Source organism: Gallus gallus, chromosome 3, assembly GCF_016699485.2.
Source record: "Gallus gallus isolate bGalGal1 chromosome 3, bGalGal1.mat.broiler.GRCg7b, whole genome shotgun sequence".
Lineage (NCBI taxonomy): Eukaryota > Metazoa > Chordata > Aves > Galliformes > Phasianidae > Gallus > Gallus gallus.
In genome coordinates, this window is record NC_052534.1 from 96,203,092 (window position 1) to 96,220,434 (window position 17,343).

General features: G+C 46.6%; 1 protein-coding gene across 1 annotated transcript; it reads left to right on the forward strand.

The window, feature by feature from the left end:
* Positions 1-3,894: 3,894 nt before the first annotated feature.
* On the forward strand, positions 3,895-8,966 carry RRM2 (ribonucleotide reductase regulatory subunit M2). The gene is made up of 10 exons (XM_001231544.7): positions 3,895-4,011; positions 4,097-4,174; positions 4,282-4,413; positions 4,553-4,669; positions 5,070-5,203; positions 5,847-5,941; positions 6,702-6,835; positions 7,237-7,341; positions 7,477-7,590; positions 7,991-8,966. Exons 1-10 carry the CDS (start codon positions 3,919-3,921, stop codon positions 8,141-8,143), a joined length of 1,155 nt encoding a protein of 384 aa, XP_001231545.2. The 5' UTR covers positions 3,895-3,918; the 3' UTR covers positions 8,144-8,966.
* The last annotated feature ends 8,377 nt before the right edge of the window (positions 8,967-17,343 follow it).

Sequence of the window (17,343 nt, forward strand, 5' to 3'; positions counted from 1 at the left end):
ACGGGCTCACTGAGTCTCTCCACCAGCATGCCACTGTGGGTTTGGCTGCAAGGCTTTCAAAGCCTGAGTGCAGCGAGCAGTGCCCGGGTGGCGTTTCTGATGGCATCCATGATGTGTCTTCTGGTAGAGGAATGAATAGAGCTGCTAACCACTGACCCTTGCAAACCTGCCAGAGGGAAAAAAAACAATAAAGGAAAGTAGGCAGCAGAGCAGGGCCACACTATTTCTAGCAACTGAGAGCTCTGATCAGGAGATGGACAGGTGAGGATTTCATTGCACTGGGAGGCAGGCTGCAGTGTCTTCCAGGCCCGAGCGGTCTGCCTGCTGTGGGCCACCACAGCATACCCAATAGTGTGCTAACTGTTGCTGTTTAATCTCCAGCATCTTGTTTGACGCCTCGGTGTAATAATGATGGAAATAATAAATGGCGTGCTACAAAGCCGTGTGCGTGGACTCGCTTTGTGCTGACGGCGGTGCCTTGCTCCCGGCGCGGCTCGGTGCCAGCCTGCTTCCAGCTGAGTCAGTTGGAGCAGGCAAAGGCCCAGCTCAACAGCTGGCACCATTTCAGGGGCCATTGCGCTGGGTGCAGCAGAGCTCAACGCGCCCTTCTGCTCTGAGGGTCCCCGGGGGGCACTTATCTCAGAGGTGTGGGTCTCAGCCTCCTGGGACGGCAGGTTTACTGGGCCTTGTGCAGAGCTATTGAAACAGCACAGAGACTGCTTGAGGGTGTGACCTGCGCCATCCGCTGCTCCTGAGACCGAGAAGTCCTCAGTCAGGACTGCAGGGTCACACAGGGAGCAGGGCACATTCCTGCAGTGCTTTGCATTCCTCTGCAGGGGGTTACTCACACGTCCTGTAACCCATTAACAATAACCCATCGAGTATTGTGCCAAGGTTACCTCAATTCGATCGGCCACAGGAACGTTGTAATGACTTTGAGAGCGTGTTGCTGATACAGGCGTAGCCTTAAATTGTCCTTTTCAAACATCAGGGGAACAAAGCCCTTACAATTAGGGTGGTGAGGCACTGGCACAGGTTGCCCAGAGAGGTGGTGGATGCCCTTCCCTGGGGACACCTGAGGTGAGGCTGGATGGGGCTCTGAGCACCTGATGGAGCTGTGGGTGTCCCTGTTCATTGCAGGGGAGTTGGACCAGGCGGCCTTTAGGGGTCCCTTCCAACTGAAACGATTCTCTGATTCTATGACTTTTAACACCTATCATCGGGAGGGACATGAGCACTTCTCAGTGCTTTGATTTGTTACCTTTCTTCAGCTTTTTTTGCAGCATCCAGACTTCTATACGAATTTCATACACGAGTTTCATAGCCTTTATTTTAGTCATACTAAAAATGTCATGCACTGCGCTACAAACACAGGCTGGTACTGAGAGGCATCCCACTGAGATTTCTATTGTGCTCCCAGCAAGCAGAATAAAGGGCTCTTCCCAGCACAGTGAGTAACCACAGCAGCCAAGGTCTGCTGGGGCAAGAAGGATAAGGTTTCTTCTTCCTTTTCTTTTTCTTAGGTTCTTTTAAAGTTTGCTCCACTTCCAGAAGAACTTCCCACAAGGAGGTTATTTAAGTTTCGAATGAGACTTTTCTCGAGAGGGCTGTGAGTGGGAGACCCTCCGCCCTTCCCTTGGTGAACAAAACAGAGCTGCTGAAATGCTGAACTGTGAGCAGGGAGCTTTCCTGGATCAGAAAGCTGAGATCACATGCTGAGATTTATGAGTACCTCTCAAATAGTGAGCACGAAACACGTTACCTTTAGGAGTCAGGAATTGATGCCATGGGTCTGTTTGCATTGCTCCTGCGGGGTCTCCTGCTTGGACATCTCCAGAAACCACCCGGACGTGGTGCTAAGCAGCTCTGAGTGTCCCTGCTGGAGCACCAGGAAAAACAGTATTTATTACTCAGATGGGTACCCAGGCTGGATGCAGCCTGGCACAGGAATTACAGCAGCAGGGATGGCTTCTGCCGGGGGCTTTGGCTGCAGCCACTTAGTTTTAAGGCTGAGGAAGGCTGTGCCTCCCCCAGCTGCTCACAGCCTCTCAGTGCTGCGGCTGCAGGGTGATGTCCCTGGGGGTGATGTGGCCCATCCTTCTTGAAGGCCGTGAGTAGGCAATGGCTAGGTCATGTGGTTCTTGTTCAGATAAAGACATGTCCATGAAACTGGAGGAGGCTCCAGCATTTGAAGGGGTGTGATGTCCTCTGAACAGAATCACAGAGTCATTCGAGTGGAAAAGACCACTCAGATCATCTCGTCCAACCACTACCCCATCCCCACCGTGCCCACTGACCGCGTCCCTCAGTGCCACATCTCCATGGCACTTGAGCACCTCCAGGGATGGTGACTCCACCACCTCCCTGGGCAGCCTGTGCCACTGCCTCACCACTCTTTCTGACAAGAAATGTTTCCTAATATCCAGCCCGAATAGAATCATGGAATCATTAAGGTTGGAAATGAACGCTAAGATTATCTAGTCCAACTCCGTGAGGTCCTTCTGTGTTTATGGCATCCCAGGTACCGCAGTGCAGGGAGAAAAGGACAGGGCCAGGACTCCTTGATGGAGCTTTCTTCGCCACACCACGGGGTTATTTTCTCCGGCGCTGGGAGTTACCAGCGGGGAATTCACCCCCGGGTTGCTCATTTGCTTTCCCCGCTCGGAGCCGTTCGGAGGCCGCGGGCTCCCTCTCCCGTCCCCGCCGGGTTACGTCCGGAGTGGGGGGGATGGATCGCGGTCACAGCGCCGGGCTGTGCCTTGCAGTACGGGGTCTCCTGGCTGTTCTGCGGACACAGCAGGCTGCATTTCTGGGGCCGGAAGCCGGTGCTGCAGCAGCAATTGTTGAGGCGCACCAGAGCTGTGCCGTGCCGTGCCGCAGCCCTGCTTAACGTGAGCAACCTTTGCTGCTCAGGAAGGAGGAAGCTGGAGTTGCCTTCCGGCACACGCAGCTTCGTGTGAGTAAATGCAGAGGAATGTAACCCAAAGGAGTGCTCAATATTCGTTTACAGTGATTGATGGGCTCTGTGAGCGGGGACGGCCAGTAGTTTTCCACCTGTGCCAAGAGGGAGCTGAGATGCACACTTGCTCTCTCTGTATATCTCCTACGTGTCGCTTCTGCTTAAAAAGCTGACAGCAGAAGCGATATGGAGCAGTGATGTCCTTTAAGTGCCCGGTCTTGCTGAGCTCTGGCCCTGTACCACTGGCTTCTGGGAAGAGCAGCTGGCCCACAGTGATAGCACAGCAGCTGCACACGGAGCCCAGGGCCTGGGACACGGCCTGGCCCCACAGTCAGTCTGGGCTGCTGCTCTGGGGCTGCCGGGCAAATGCCTGGGGTGTTCCATAGCTTTTTACCCCCGGTAAGTCTGCAGATGACACCAAGTTGGGAGGAAGTGTTGATCTGCCAGGGGGTAGGAAGGCCCTACAGAGGGATCTGGACAGGCTGGATCGCTGGGCTGAGGTCAATGGGACGAAGTCCAACAAGACCAAGTGCCGGGTCCTGCACTTTGGCCACAACAACCCCAGGCAGCGCTGCAGGCTTGGGGCAGAGTGGCTGGAAAGCTGCACGGAGATAAAGGACTCCCTTCCCCCCAGCCCCGGATGGGGCAAACGCGGCGGCTCCGGCCACGGCCGGCGGGAGGGGCGGGCCGCGGTGGCGCGGGGCAGACCCAGGGGCGGGGCCTCCTCGGTTTCCCGCTTTTTTGCTCCCCGAGAACCGGGCGGCTCCTTCCTCCCGCCTTCGCCGCTACAATGGGAGGCGGGGTCCGACCGGCATTGCAGCCAATAGGCGTCGGGGGGCGGGCGGCCGCGGGCTCGGCGTGCGTTGTGATTGGCGGCCGAGTGTTCTGGCGCCAAGTTCGAAGGGAATATAAAGAAGCGCGCGGCCGACTCGCGCCTACTCTTTTCCCGCGCCGCCGCCATGCTGTCTACTCGCGTCCCGCTCGCCGCCCGCCAGGAGCAGCCCCGGCTGTCCCCCCTGAAGAACCTAGCGCTGAGCGACAAGGAGAACACGGTGAGCGCCCTCCCTTTCTCCCCTCCTCCTGCCGCTCGCCCGCTATGACGGCGATCTCACCGCTCCCGCGCTTTTCTCCTCATAGCCGCCCGCTCTCAGCAGCAGCCGCGTCCTGGCTAGCAAGACAGCGCGCAAGATCTTCCAGGAGAGCGAAGGGACGCCGGTGAGTGCTTGCGGCCACCCCGCGCTGCCCCCGCTCCCTCGCAGCCTCCTCCCGGCCCGGCTCCCCGCGGCGCGGTGCCGTCCCGAGCCGCTCTGTGTCCCCCGCAGGTGGCGCGGGGCGCGGAGGAGGAACCGCTGCTGCGAGAGAACCCCCGGAGGTTCGTCATTTTCCCCATCCAGTACCATGACATCTGGCAGATGTACAAGAAGGCCGAGGCCTCCTTCTGGACGGCGGAGGAGGTGAGGGGTCCCCCGGTGCTGGTGCACTTCCACCGGCTCCCCCACAGCGCGCTGTGGCGTCGCTCCCCTCGGCTGTGCCTCAGTGCAGGGCAGCCCTGGGGTCCTGGCACACGTCTCAGCGGCCCTTACTCGTGTGTAGGTGGATCTGTCTAAAGATCTGCAGCACTGGGAGTCTCTGAAGCCCGAGGAGAAGTACTTCATCTCTCACGTCCTTGCCTTCTTTGCTGCCAGTGATGGCATCGTGAATGAGAACTTGGTGAGTGTGTGGAAAGAGCCTAATGGGAGCATCACTGCCCTTAGTAATGCGTTCAGCTTGCTTGGAGAGCTGGTGGATGCCCCATCCCCGGGGACACCTGAGGTCGGGCTGGATTGGGGCTCTGAGCACCTGGTGGAGCTGTGGGTGTCCCTGCTTGTTGCAGGGAGTTGGACCAGGTGGCCTTTAAGGGTCCTCTCCAATGTAAATGATTCCATAGGTCTGTGACTGGCAGCTACGAGGGGCTACTACTGCTCTTCATATTGCTGCTTGAAGCCCGTGCATCTGGAGTTGATGCCAAGAGTTCTCTGGGCTGAGCAGTAGTAGTTGCAGGCAGCGTGAATGCCTCTGACCTGCAGCTCGGTTATAAACGTGTTCACAAATGCTCCTTTGTTTCCTCTAGGTGGAGCGCTTCAGTCAAGAAGTGCAAGTCACGGAAGCGCGATGTTTCTATGGCTTCCAGATTGCCATGGAAAACATACATTCAGAAATGTACAGTCTTCTCATTGACACATACATTAAGGATTCTAAAGAGAGGTTGGTATTGCCTTGTAATGAGAGGTTTGAAGCTCTTGATTGTTGAGATGTGTTGCCTGTCAGTTACTGTGAAGTGAAAGCTGGTTTTTGGGTTTAAACAAGACTTACATAAAATACTGCTAAAAGTCCTGCTTAGGAGCAGCTTCAGTCAAATATATCTGGTCTTAAGCGTGTGAGATCTCACTTGAGTGAAACTGTAACCACTTAACACTGAAACCAAGGGATAAAAGGCAAATAAGAGTGTATATAAAACTACCATAAGTCCTCGTGGTGGATCCACTGAACCCAGCAGGTGGCTTTGTAGGATTGTTTCTGAGACAGTCTTAGCACTATAGTCACTGAAGACTGCAAGGTGGTTGGTCTGTAGTTTGGAAAGCCTTCTTCAAGTATCATACTTTGTGAAACAATATTCTCCTAGATACTGCCATAGGGATTCATGTGAACTGGTGTTGGCCTGACAGGGAAAGTGATGTAAACAAAGTAGATGGACATAAACGGGACTCAGGTGGTACAAAATAAAATGGAAAGATGCTGAAATATTGGGGTGAGGCTGCAGACTGCTTGTAAGAGAACAAGGCCATCTATGGCTATGAACACTGCATGGGTACTGAGGTCTCATACTGACGAGTTCTGTGCTTTTCAGGGAATTCCTTTTTAATGCTATTGAAACATTACCATGTGTTAAGAAGAAGGCTGACTGGGCCATACGCTGGATTGGGGACAAGAAAGCAACATATGGTGAGCATATCTATGAGGTTCTATGTCTATAGAAGCAAAGTGAAATTCCTTCCCTAGCAGAATGGAGGAACCACTATTTCTGTAGACTTCACAGTTCCCAGGGATTATTTTTGTCACAAGATGGATGAATAAATGCTCTTTAGCATAATGATGGAGATAAAGAAGATCTTAGTCTTGCAAATGGGCATGAACATTTGTGAAACTGGTGGTGCTCTGAATGATAACTTATGTGGCAATCGCCATTCATTTGGCTGCTTGAGCAAACTGCTAACGTGACCGGAATGGTGCTGGCCATTCTCCACCAGGGGACTCTTAACAGTTGTAGGCTGTGGCTCCTCTGCCCTGCTGATTCTTGATGCCTCGCTTCAAAAGTGAGATCACGGTGGCCATTATTTTATTAGTAATAAATCATCCTTTGTGGCCAGTGTCTCTCTTAATGGAGGCATGAACAGATAGTGACTTCAATTTGCTGCTAAAATGGCTACACTGTGCAGCCTTTAGAAAAAGGTGATACTGATGGTTAACCTAGGAGAAGGATTCTTTGCTTCAGCTACTGTTTTTTACTATTTCTGATGTTTTATAGCTTTACGTAGTAACCAGAAACCTTTACTATAATAGTTTTCAGGGTAAGCTGTAACATACTTCAGTAGAAGCTTCTTCATTCCTCTTTGGAGGACTTCTTGCTGCTCTTCTCACAACTTCTGAGTATTAATCCTGGTAAGTGTTCTATAGCTGATATCAATCTGTCTTCTCTTAACAGGAGAACGCGTAGTAGCATTTGCAGCAGTGGAAGGAATCTTCTTTTCTGGCTCTTTTGCATCAATTTTTTGGCTGAAGAAAAGAGGCTTAATGCCTGGACTCACTTTTTCTAATGAGCTCATCAGTAGAGATGAGGTAAGAATCAAGTTCCAGCAGTTAAGGTTGGTAATGTGTCACGTAGCTTGTTGGAGCCTCTACTTTACAGCAGGAATACAAGCTCACTAAAGTGTGTATATATGTGGCATCGTGGATCTAACAGCAGTGAATGAGTAAAAGCACCATCTTACTAACTGAAGTAGTAGGCTTCTCACCAGCACTTGCTCTCAGTGTACCTTGCTGTGGGAACACGTGCAGTTGGAGTGGCCTGAATTCAAGTGTACAGCTTTGTGGTTAGGCAGAAGGTTTTGTGTGGATACCAGCACTGTAGCAAGTACCAAGATGGTGCTTAGACTTTAGGCTCTATATTCTATGCTACTGTTTGGGGTAGTTCTTTTAAATTGGTATTCCTTCAACGACTTGCTGATACTTCTTTCAAGGGTTTGCACTGTGATTTTGCCTGCCTCATGTTCAAGCACTTGATACGCAAACCATCAGAGGAAAGAGTAAAGGAAATCATCATGAATGCAGTTCTCATAGAACAGGTAATTATCTGCTCCTTGTTTGGGAACTTGGTTACAATTAAGTGTAAAACTGCAGGGCTGTTGGGTATAACATTACCCTAGACAGCTCAGAATGAATGCCAGCTTCTGTACACGGTGTGCTTCTATTATCTGCAGGAATTCTTGACGGAGGCACTGCCTGTTAAGTTGATTGGCATGAACTGCACTTTAATGAAACAGTACATAGAGTTCGTAGCAGACCGGCTGATGTTGGAACTGGGATTTAGAAAGGTAAGGCTAATACACAGAATCTGTCACGGGGGGGAAAAAGATTGTATTAAGTTTAATTTCTTCCAGAAACCCAAATCCTAAAATGGCAGCAGCATTATTGATATAAACTCAGTTAGTAGTCCCACAGTTAGAAACTGTTTGGATAGCCACAGAATAAAAAGCAAAAGGATGCTGATGGAAACCACGTAAGAGTTGCTATGCTTCTCTCTGCTGAATAAGCTACAGTTTAAAGACAGAAATGGACATAGTAGAGAAGGCCTGGGACCACGATTGGTTTACTTAGCTAATAAGCCCACCAACAGCACCATTGTACACCTCTTCTTTACCACTTCTTTTAATGCTTTCTTGTATTGGAGATTGGAGAATCCCTGGTGACTACAGAATTGCCTTTGCATTTCAGATATACAAGGTGGAGAATCCTTTTGATTTCATGGAGAACATCTCTCTGGAAGGCAAGACCAATTTCTTTGAGAAACGAGTAGGTGAATATCAGAGGATGGGAGTGATGTCAAAGCCCACAGACAACTCTTTCACCCTGGATGCAGAGTTTTAAAAGGACTGAGGCATGAGTTAGTGAGTGTGTATGCTCCCCTCTTGGCAAGGCAATGTCAAGCATGTTGAGTCAGCGTGCCTTGACTTTTGGTGTTAAAATTCCACTCTTGAGAAGGGTGGTGACACTGGTACTTCTAAGGAGGCTAGCGTAGCTCTGACATCAAGATCCCTTTTTAGTAGGTTTTGCCAAAGGTGTTAATTCTTAGAATGCTTACGTAAAACATGTTACTCTTATTTTATGGAATGTGGGCATCGTCCTTCTTGCTAGATGGGGGGTAATGGGCAACTTACCACTAGCTTCTCCAGCTCTGCATAGAGAAGCAGTTGAGAATTTCTGGTCTTAAACTCACTGAATACCCTGGAGGCAACGGCATGACATCCATCACTGCTTTCTTGGCAGGTTTTAAGTTTACTTTTTTTTTTAACTATTATTTTAATAGTTTGTACATAAACCAGGCACTTTATTTTTCAAAATAAAGAACAGTCTTGTAATACTCTAATGGGTAAAATGCAAGTCTAAGTCTTCAGATTTTTGGAGCCTTAAATGTTGTGACGTGTGCTTCTTCTCCTGGTATGTAAGATAAATGAATGGTGCTGCAAAACAGTGATATTTAAATCTGTTGAAGAACATAAAGGAACTTGGCATGGCAGGCGAACAAATGGATAAGTACTGATACTCTGTGTATTGAAAAAGAATGTGCCACTGGCTTGCAGGGTTATTTGCTTTTTTTTCTATGTCTGGGAGCATTATTTAGTAATAAAGAGCTGGTTGGATTTGAAGCTGTGCTGGCTTCAGTGCTCCAATGGGCAAAGCTGTGTGTTAACTTCCTTCTGCATTGTGGACTTCCTGAGGAAATGCAAGTTCTGCAGGAAAGAACTCCTGCCGTGTGGTTGGCAGATGTTGAATTAAATGATTGTGCCTAACTGGAGGCGTGCTGTTGTAAGTGGGTGGGTGGTGTTTCAGGGTAAAGCCAGCTAACTGACTGGGCCAACAACCTCTGGTTCTGCATCTTGTTGTTAGGTTGGTTTTAATGTTTAATATCAAAGGAAGAGAAAGAATGCTACTAAATGACAAGCAGTATGCTTACCACAGCTGTGGTAATGCTGTGTTGAATGTGGGGGAGTTTCCTATGGTCTCAGGTTGAGTTGTTGTGAATGGCTTGCAGTGAAGCCATGCCAATTCCTGATGAAAGTCTCTGAAGTACAGACTTCCATGATATGACACCTTAGTAACAAGGTCTGCCCTCCAGGTGTGCCTTCCTCATGCCTGTTTGGTTGGTACTTCACAGAACTTACAGCATTTCCATGAACTGAAGGAGTGAGTTGGTGTCTTCCTGCAAAAGGGCTTTGAAGTTGCATAGAATGTACATATTGGTTCTTTGAGAGATGCTGTGTTGGTAGACAATTAACTGATTTGCTGGTCTTTGCGCTTTCCTTTGAGTACGCTGAGGCTGATGGTGTGTGGCTGCTCTTCCTCTGAGTCTGAAGCTATCAGGACACACATGTTTCCAAGGCTATCTTACAGAACAAAAATCAAATTATTTTTAAAAGCCCAGTCCCAAAGCCTTGGCATGCAGAGCAGAAGGTAGAAGACTTGTAACAGATGGCTCCAAAATGCCCTCACAGCACTGATGTTGGTAACAGGTCAGTGATCACCACAGGCTGAGAACATATTGGTAACTCAGACAGGGGCTCGTTACATTGAATGGCCAGGCACATCATCTTGAAGCACTGAAACTTGATGCTTGTTCTTAAAGTTGTTAAGCAGCTTTCCTGCTAAATACCAGCATATTTCTTCAGCAAATTGGATTCTGTGCTTTATCTTGGCTTGTCTTAGTTAAAGCTGTGATCACATTGGTTCAAGCCATCAGAACTCGTGGCGTAATTTAGAGTGTGAGACTAAGGAGGTGAATATGGGATGTTTAGCAGTGTTTTAGGTATCTTTTCATAATTGATTCTTATGTACTCAGAGGATCACTAGGTGGGAATGATTGGAATGGAAGGCTTTAATTTGGTATTTGTAATTTGGGAGGTAGGAAGTAGAGCTGAATTTTCAGCACACTATCAGGGCAACTTGAAATGGATGTGTGGCCAAGTAAGCTTCTTGTGATGGCACATAGCAGGAAAGTCTTTTATCTAAGTGTGCTTATAGGATAATAGATACCATAGACATAGAATGGTAGAATCATGGATGTGTGAGAGATGGATCAGTTAAGAATTAGAAGTGATTCAATGATAGAATAAGGCTTGCTGTGGCTGGTATTAATCTTATTCTGGTGTCGGTGGTATATAAATGCCTTCTTAGTTTTGGTTTATGTGCTCACCACAATGCAAATAGCTTCTTGCTGTGTAGTCTGGGGAAAAGCAATGCATACAATCCTGCCTTTATTTCCCAGTCTTCACAAGGAGGATTACACATCTTACTCTTGGACATGATCTATGCACAACTAACCAAGACTTGATAAAGTACTTAGTTACTGGGAAGTGCTTACTTCCTAATTCAGTGGAGGTGCCATTTGTTTGACACTTGATCCTCTTAAGCGCCGAGGAGAGAATGAAATTGAAATCTGTCAGAAATGAAGTAAAAAATGGACCCTTTGAAATACACGCAGGAGCTGGGGTTTGAAGAACTGGTTGAGGTTTGAAGCGAGTGATGAAAGTGCTCATTTCTTTATATGTGTCTGAATGAGAACAGCTGTCTGCTGGGGGTTCTGCTGCGGTAATTGCTGCGAGTGAAAGGCGATTAGGCTAGGAGAGGAAAAATACTGAGGGTAAGTAAAAGAGGATGTGCCTGGTGCACTGCTCTGCCTGTCAGTTAATTTATACAGAACTGATCCCTAACTATTCCCCCACGTTGCTTTATTGCTGTTGAAATTAACAGCTTTTAATAGCACCAGATAAAACGGAAGAACGGGTACTTTGAGCATCATTTCTCTTGTTAAATTTATTTCCTGTTGTGACTTCAATGAGAAGGGGGGAAAAAAAAAAGCATGGCTCCAGGTAAGAAAGCTTCTTCCAGGTAAGAAAACTCTTTAATTGGTGTATTTTTTTTCTTCTGAATTAATGTCAGACATAAGTTCCTAAGCAATGTGGAGGAGTAAGGGCAGCAACCCCTTCTGACTTGTCCTCAGGAAGCAACTGCAACGTTAGGATGTAATGACAAAGATGATCCCCAGATTTCCTGGAGTGATTGCAGCAATTTGTGCCCAGAAGAGGTCAGAGAACAGTTTCTGCTGCTCACGGCTGCAGCAGGGCACAGCCAGCCTGCGGATCTGAAGGAATAGTCACAATCTGGTGCAATCCCCAGAGGGTAACGGCTTCCTTTACACCAGTGAGAAGTCAAACTTTGCCTGGTGGAAAGCAGTAAATGAGCAGAGTTGTGTCAAAGCCTACTGCTCAGTCAGGAAGAGCTCCTTTTTCTTGAAGCTGTTGATTACATCTTAGCACTTTGGCCTCTTTTTGTGCCTAATTAAATGGAAGAAGTAAATGCTTTCGTCAGAAGGGATTTGAGAGTTAAGAGTTCAGTCTCATGCCCTGTGTGCTGATGGAAAGCTATTGGTTTTTGTTAGGGATTTGCCCACGGGAGGGAGTGTTACTGATATCCTATGATGTCAGAGTTGTTTGATTTCTGTAGAAAGACAGCCTTTGCATGCAGGATGGCCAAAAGATTAAGCTAACAGAAAACGTGTGGTAGGTCTTAGTGCCACAGACATCCATTTCTAAGAGTTTTTCCTGTTTTGTCTTCAAAGTAATGATGGCATTGCTCCTGCCTGAATAACTGGGAAATAACTTTATCCCTTTGGAGCGTATTGTGTACTTAAATGATGTGATTTTTTTGCTGGTGGTGTCTTCAGCAATGACTTCACTGATCCTCAAACAAGGTGGTGTTCACTGGGCTCTTAGTTAAATGGAAGGTAGAGATGGGATAAAACAGGAATGCCAGTTCTCAGTCCCACATTTGAGCATCAGCTGGGAAATATCTGCTACTGTCACCAACCAGAGTGATCAGCAAACCCAGGGCACTGCTGGCCACCAGAGCTGTCTGACTCTTGGTCTTAGCCTGCGTAATCACCACTGTGTGCTTCTGAATCTACAGGAGAGAGATGCTCTGTAGGAGAGGGCTGCACAAGGCAGAGGAAAGCGCTGTGTCAGAGTTGTGCCCCCCTCCCTCCCACCCTGCCGTGGGTGTTTATATTCTGAGAGCAGAAATTCGGAGATGCATCAAGGGAGAATGAATCTAGAATGAATACCTTTTCTTCCCCCTGCTGTTATTCACTGCTTTGAGACTTCAAATATCAGGAGATAAATACCTTAATGGAATGGCTTTGTCGTTATTCCTGGTAACCAAAGCCCTCTTCTGCTTCTTCCCTTGTTGTAATGCAGTGTGCTGCTCTTGCCACAGGCAGCACTGCTTTGTTTGGCAGTGAATCACGGGGAGGTGTTTATGCCATGGAGCACTTGGGAGCACTTGGCTGATGCTGAACACCTGTGTGCAGGTTTTTTTTCCCTCGACCATGGAGTGAAGAGTCCTGTGTTAGATACACACTTGTTGGATACCCCCTGATGCTTCTCAGGCAGGGGGGAAGCATTCCAGGCCGTTTCCTGCTGTCGGTTATCAGTAAGTAATTCATACTTCCAAGTGTTGTAGGATTTTAGCTTGAAGTAAGAGATTGCAGTTCTTCCCTAGCTGCAGCTTGGGGGTGCTGAGCTTCCAAAAAAATGGTCTTCTGAGTTGTTCCTGTTCTTGCGACTAGGGGGTGCTGCTGTTCCTGTTACACCCTCCAGAACTCGTAAGAGCTGCTGGTAAAGTCCAGGATGATCCTTGTGGTCTTTACTTCCTCTTGAGTAGAATCACAGTAGAATCACAGTAGAATCACAGTAGAATCACAGTAGAATCACAGTAGAATCACAGTAGAATCACAGTAGAATCACAGTAGAATCACAGTAGAATCACAGTAGAATCACAGTAGAATCACAGTAGAATCACAGTAGAATCACAGTAGAATCACAGTAGAATCACAGTAGAATCACAGTAGAATCACAGTAGAATCACAGTAGAATCACAGTAGAATCACAGTAGAATCACAGTAGAATCACAGTAGAATCACAGTAGAATCACAGTAGAATCACAGTAGAATCACAGTAGAATCACAGTAGAATCACAGTAGAATCACAGTAGAATCACAGTAGAATCACAGTAGAATCACAGTAGAATCACAGTAGAATCACAGTAGAATCACAGTAGAATCACAGTAGAATCACAGTAGAATCACAGTAGAATCACAGTAGAATCACAGTAGAATCACAGTAGAATCACAGTAGAATCACAGTAGAATCACAGTAGAATCACAGTAGAATCACAGTAGAATCACAGTAGAATCACAGTAGAATCACAGTAGAATCACAGTAGAATCACAGTAGAATCACAGTAGAATCACAGTAGAATCACAGTAGAATCACAGTAGAATCACAGTAGAATCACAGTAGAATCACAGTAGAATCACAGTAGAATCACAGTAGAATCACAGTAGAATCACAGTAGAATCACAGTAGAATCACAGTAGAATCACAGTAGAATCACAGTAGAATCACAGTAGAATCACAGTAGAATCACAGTAGAATCACAGTAGAATCACAGTAGAATCACAGTAGAATCACAGTAGAATCACAGTAGAATCACAGTAGAATCACAGTAGAATCACAGTAGAATCACAGTAGAATCACAGTAGAATCACAGTAGAATCACAGTAGAATCACAGTAGAATCACAGTAGAATCACAGTAGAATCACAGTAGAATCACAGTAGAATCACAGTAGAATCACAGTAGAATCACAGTAGAATCACAGTAGAATCACAGTAGAATCACAGTAGAATCACAGTAGAATCACAGTAGAATCACAGTAGAATCACAGTAGAATCACAGTAGAATCACAGTAGAATCACAGTAGAATCACAGTAGAATCACAGTAGAATCACAGTAGAATCACAGTAGAATCACAGTAGAATCACAGTAGAATCACAGTAGAATCACAGTAGAATCACAGTAGAATCACAGTAGAATCACAGTAGAATCACAGTAGAATCACAGTAGAATCACAGTAGAATCACAGTAGAATCACAGTAGAATCACAGTAGAATCACAGTAGAATCACAGTAGAATCACAGTAGAATCACAGTAGAATCACAGTAGAATCACAGTAGAATCACAGTAGAATCACAGTAGAATCACAGTAGAATCACAGTAGAATCACAGTAGAATCACAGTAGAATCACAGTAGAATCACAGTAGAATCACAGTAGAATCACAGTAGAATCACAGTAGAATCACAGTAGAATCACAGTAGAATCACAGTAGAATCACAGTAGAATCACAGTAGAATCACAGTAGAATCACAGTAGAATCACAGTAGAATCACAGTAGAATCACAGTAGAATCACAGTAGAATCACAGTAGAATCACAGTAGAATCACAGTAGAATCACAGTAGAATCACAGTAGAATCACAGTAGAATCACAGTAGAATCACAGTAGAATCACAGTAGAATCACAGTAGAATCACAGTAGAATCACAGTAGAATCACAGTAGAATCACAGTAGAATCACAGTAGAATCACAGTAGAATCACAGTAGAATCACAGTAGAATCACAGTAGAATCACAGTAGAATCACAGTAGAATCACAGTAGAATCACAGTAGAATCACAGTAGAATCACTCAGGTTCAAAGAGACCTTCATGATCATCACGACCAACTGCAACCTAACCATACTACCCCAACTCTAACAACCCTCTGCTAGTTTTCCCCCTAGAAGCTCATAGTAGTAACTAGGCCAGTTGGTGTTGTCAGATGAATTACTGGGTAATGAATTCTGCTAAGGGAACTGATTGAAGGCTGAACTCTCCCTGAGAGAAGAGGGGTTGCAGGTATTTAGCTGCATGAGCCTTTAGGCAAGCCAGTTCTTGCAGTGCACACATGCCCTGATGTGCTTGCTGAGAGTACCTCCAAACTCACAGCTCCAGGTGCTGCTGGGGCTGGGACACCAGGCTGCTGGCCTGCATTGCCTCAGCAATCACTGATAAATGGCAAAGGGAGTTTTGGAATCCTCCTGGCAATTAAAAGACTTTCAGGATGTATCCACGCACTGTTCAGCTAGCAAAACACTTGTGATTCAAAATCAAGATGTGGCATTGGGCTCGGGCTGTTCCTTGTGGCTTTCTCACTTGCTTTGTGCTGCTTTATGTTTTGTTTAGTTTTTCTGTTATCCAGGAGCTTTCAGCTACGTGTATTTGTGTCAGTGCTTCAGAACTCATCTCCATCCTCCCACCCTGAATCACTGCTCCGCAAGACACTGACATGTGTTTTCCAGATCAAGACACAACTAAACAGCAGGCTCGGGTTGCCACGCGCTTTAGTTTTTAGCTGGGTTCAGTGCGTAGCACTGACAGTCAGATTCCATGCACCTCTCCTTCTGGCATTTAATTAAGTGATTTATCTCCTCCATGAATTTGCTTTCAAAGTAGCACGGGACAGGGAGCTGTCATTAGGTAACTTCAGCAGCATTGTTCTTAGGCAGTGAGCTGGAGACGAGCATGGCACAACAGAGATGCTGGCAGGGCTGAGTGTTCTTATTTGCAGATGACTGTTTTGGCTGTAAATTTCTGTGATGCCACTTAAGTGCAATCTCAGCTATAAGGAGGGCTAAACACAATTCACTCCTAAAAGGAATTGAAACACTAATTGTGTATTGGATTCTGTCGCAGCTTCAATCAAAACACGTTGAAGGCTTAACAGTAACTTTGCAGTTTCAATTACTGCTTCTGGAAATTGTATATTCTATTGATATAGCTATCACGCTTGCTCTTGATAGTGCTGTAAATGTATGTAGATATATAGAAATCAGCAAGACAGGATTTATTGCTGTGTATGAACTAAGACTGGCAAGCACTGGAGAACATAACAGGGTTCGTTCTTAATACGCTTCTATAAAATGGTTATCCCTCATTAAATTGAGAAGCTATTTACCATGTCAAGTAGGCTGGCTTCATGAGAAGGCTTTAATCTTGCTGCTTTTTCATTACTTAACTGTGATACTGCACTTCCCACCACTAAATCCCAGCTTTACATGTGAAATAACAGAACGGCTGGGATACATTTAAATTGATTAAAGCAAAAACAATATTTCAAATGAAATGTTAAATATTGTTGTGCAGATATTTAGGCAGCAGATGGATTTCACTGCTTATGTCCCTGAATAAGACATGAAAAAGGATTGAGACCGATTTTTAATATGCTCATAAACTTGAGCAGAGCTGTTAGAGCTGTTCAGGCTCTGGGGAGGAGGGGGGGACTTTGCTCTGCTTAGGAGAGAAGTTGTTTGCAGCAATGAAGGAATTCTGCCTGAAGAGAGCCATCTAGAGATGGGCTTCTCCATAACCAAGGTAGAACTGGTCCCTGGGGTTGAGATGACATGAGCCTGTGGAGGTTTGTTGGATGGGTGCTGCTGTGCCTGGGGGATTGCACATCTGGCTGGGGAACTCCTCCATGTCTGAGCCTCCTGTAGCAGCTGTCCCCTCATTGCTGCAGGTGGGGTTGGGCTTCTGCCTCCTGCCCCTGTGCGTGTGCTCTGCTAACTCAAACAATATTTCTCTTTGCATTAGGATCTGCCATAGCAGTTAAGATAAGATTTAAGGAGAAGGATGAGGTACTTTACAATCTTTTTGCCTCTGTCTTCCCTTGGTAACTGCTCACCACGTAGCCCTCAGCCTTCTGGTTTGGTAGTAGGGGGGTTGGGGAGGCAGTGTCCCTCTCACTGTAAGGGAAGCTCTGGTTTGCAACTACCTGAGGAACCTGAACATCCACAAGTCTATGGGTCCTGATGAGATGCATCCCAGAGTCCTAAGGGAATTGGCTGATGTGGCTGCCAAGCCACTCTTTTTTCAACAGTTGTGGCAACCAGGTGAAGTTCTTGGTGACTGGAAAAAAGGAAATAGACCCATTTTTATTAAGGATAAAAGAAAAAAAGATGACTCCAGGAATTACTGACCTATCAAGACTCATCTCTGTGCCAGGGAAGATCATAGAACAGATCCTGCTAGAAGCTATGGTAAGGCATGTGGAGGGCAGGGAGCTGATATGGGAGAACCAGTCCAGCTTCACCAAGAACAAATCCTGCTTAACCAACCTGGTGGCCTTTCATGATGG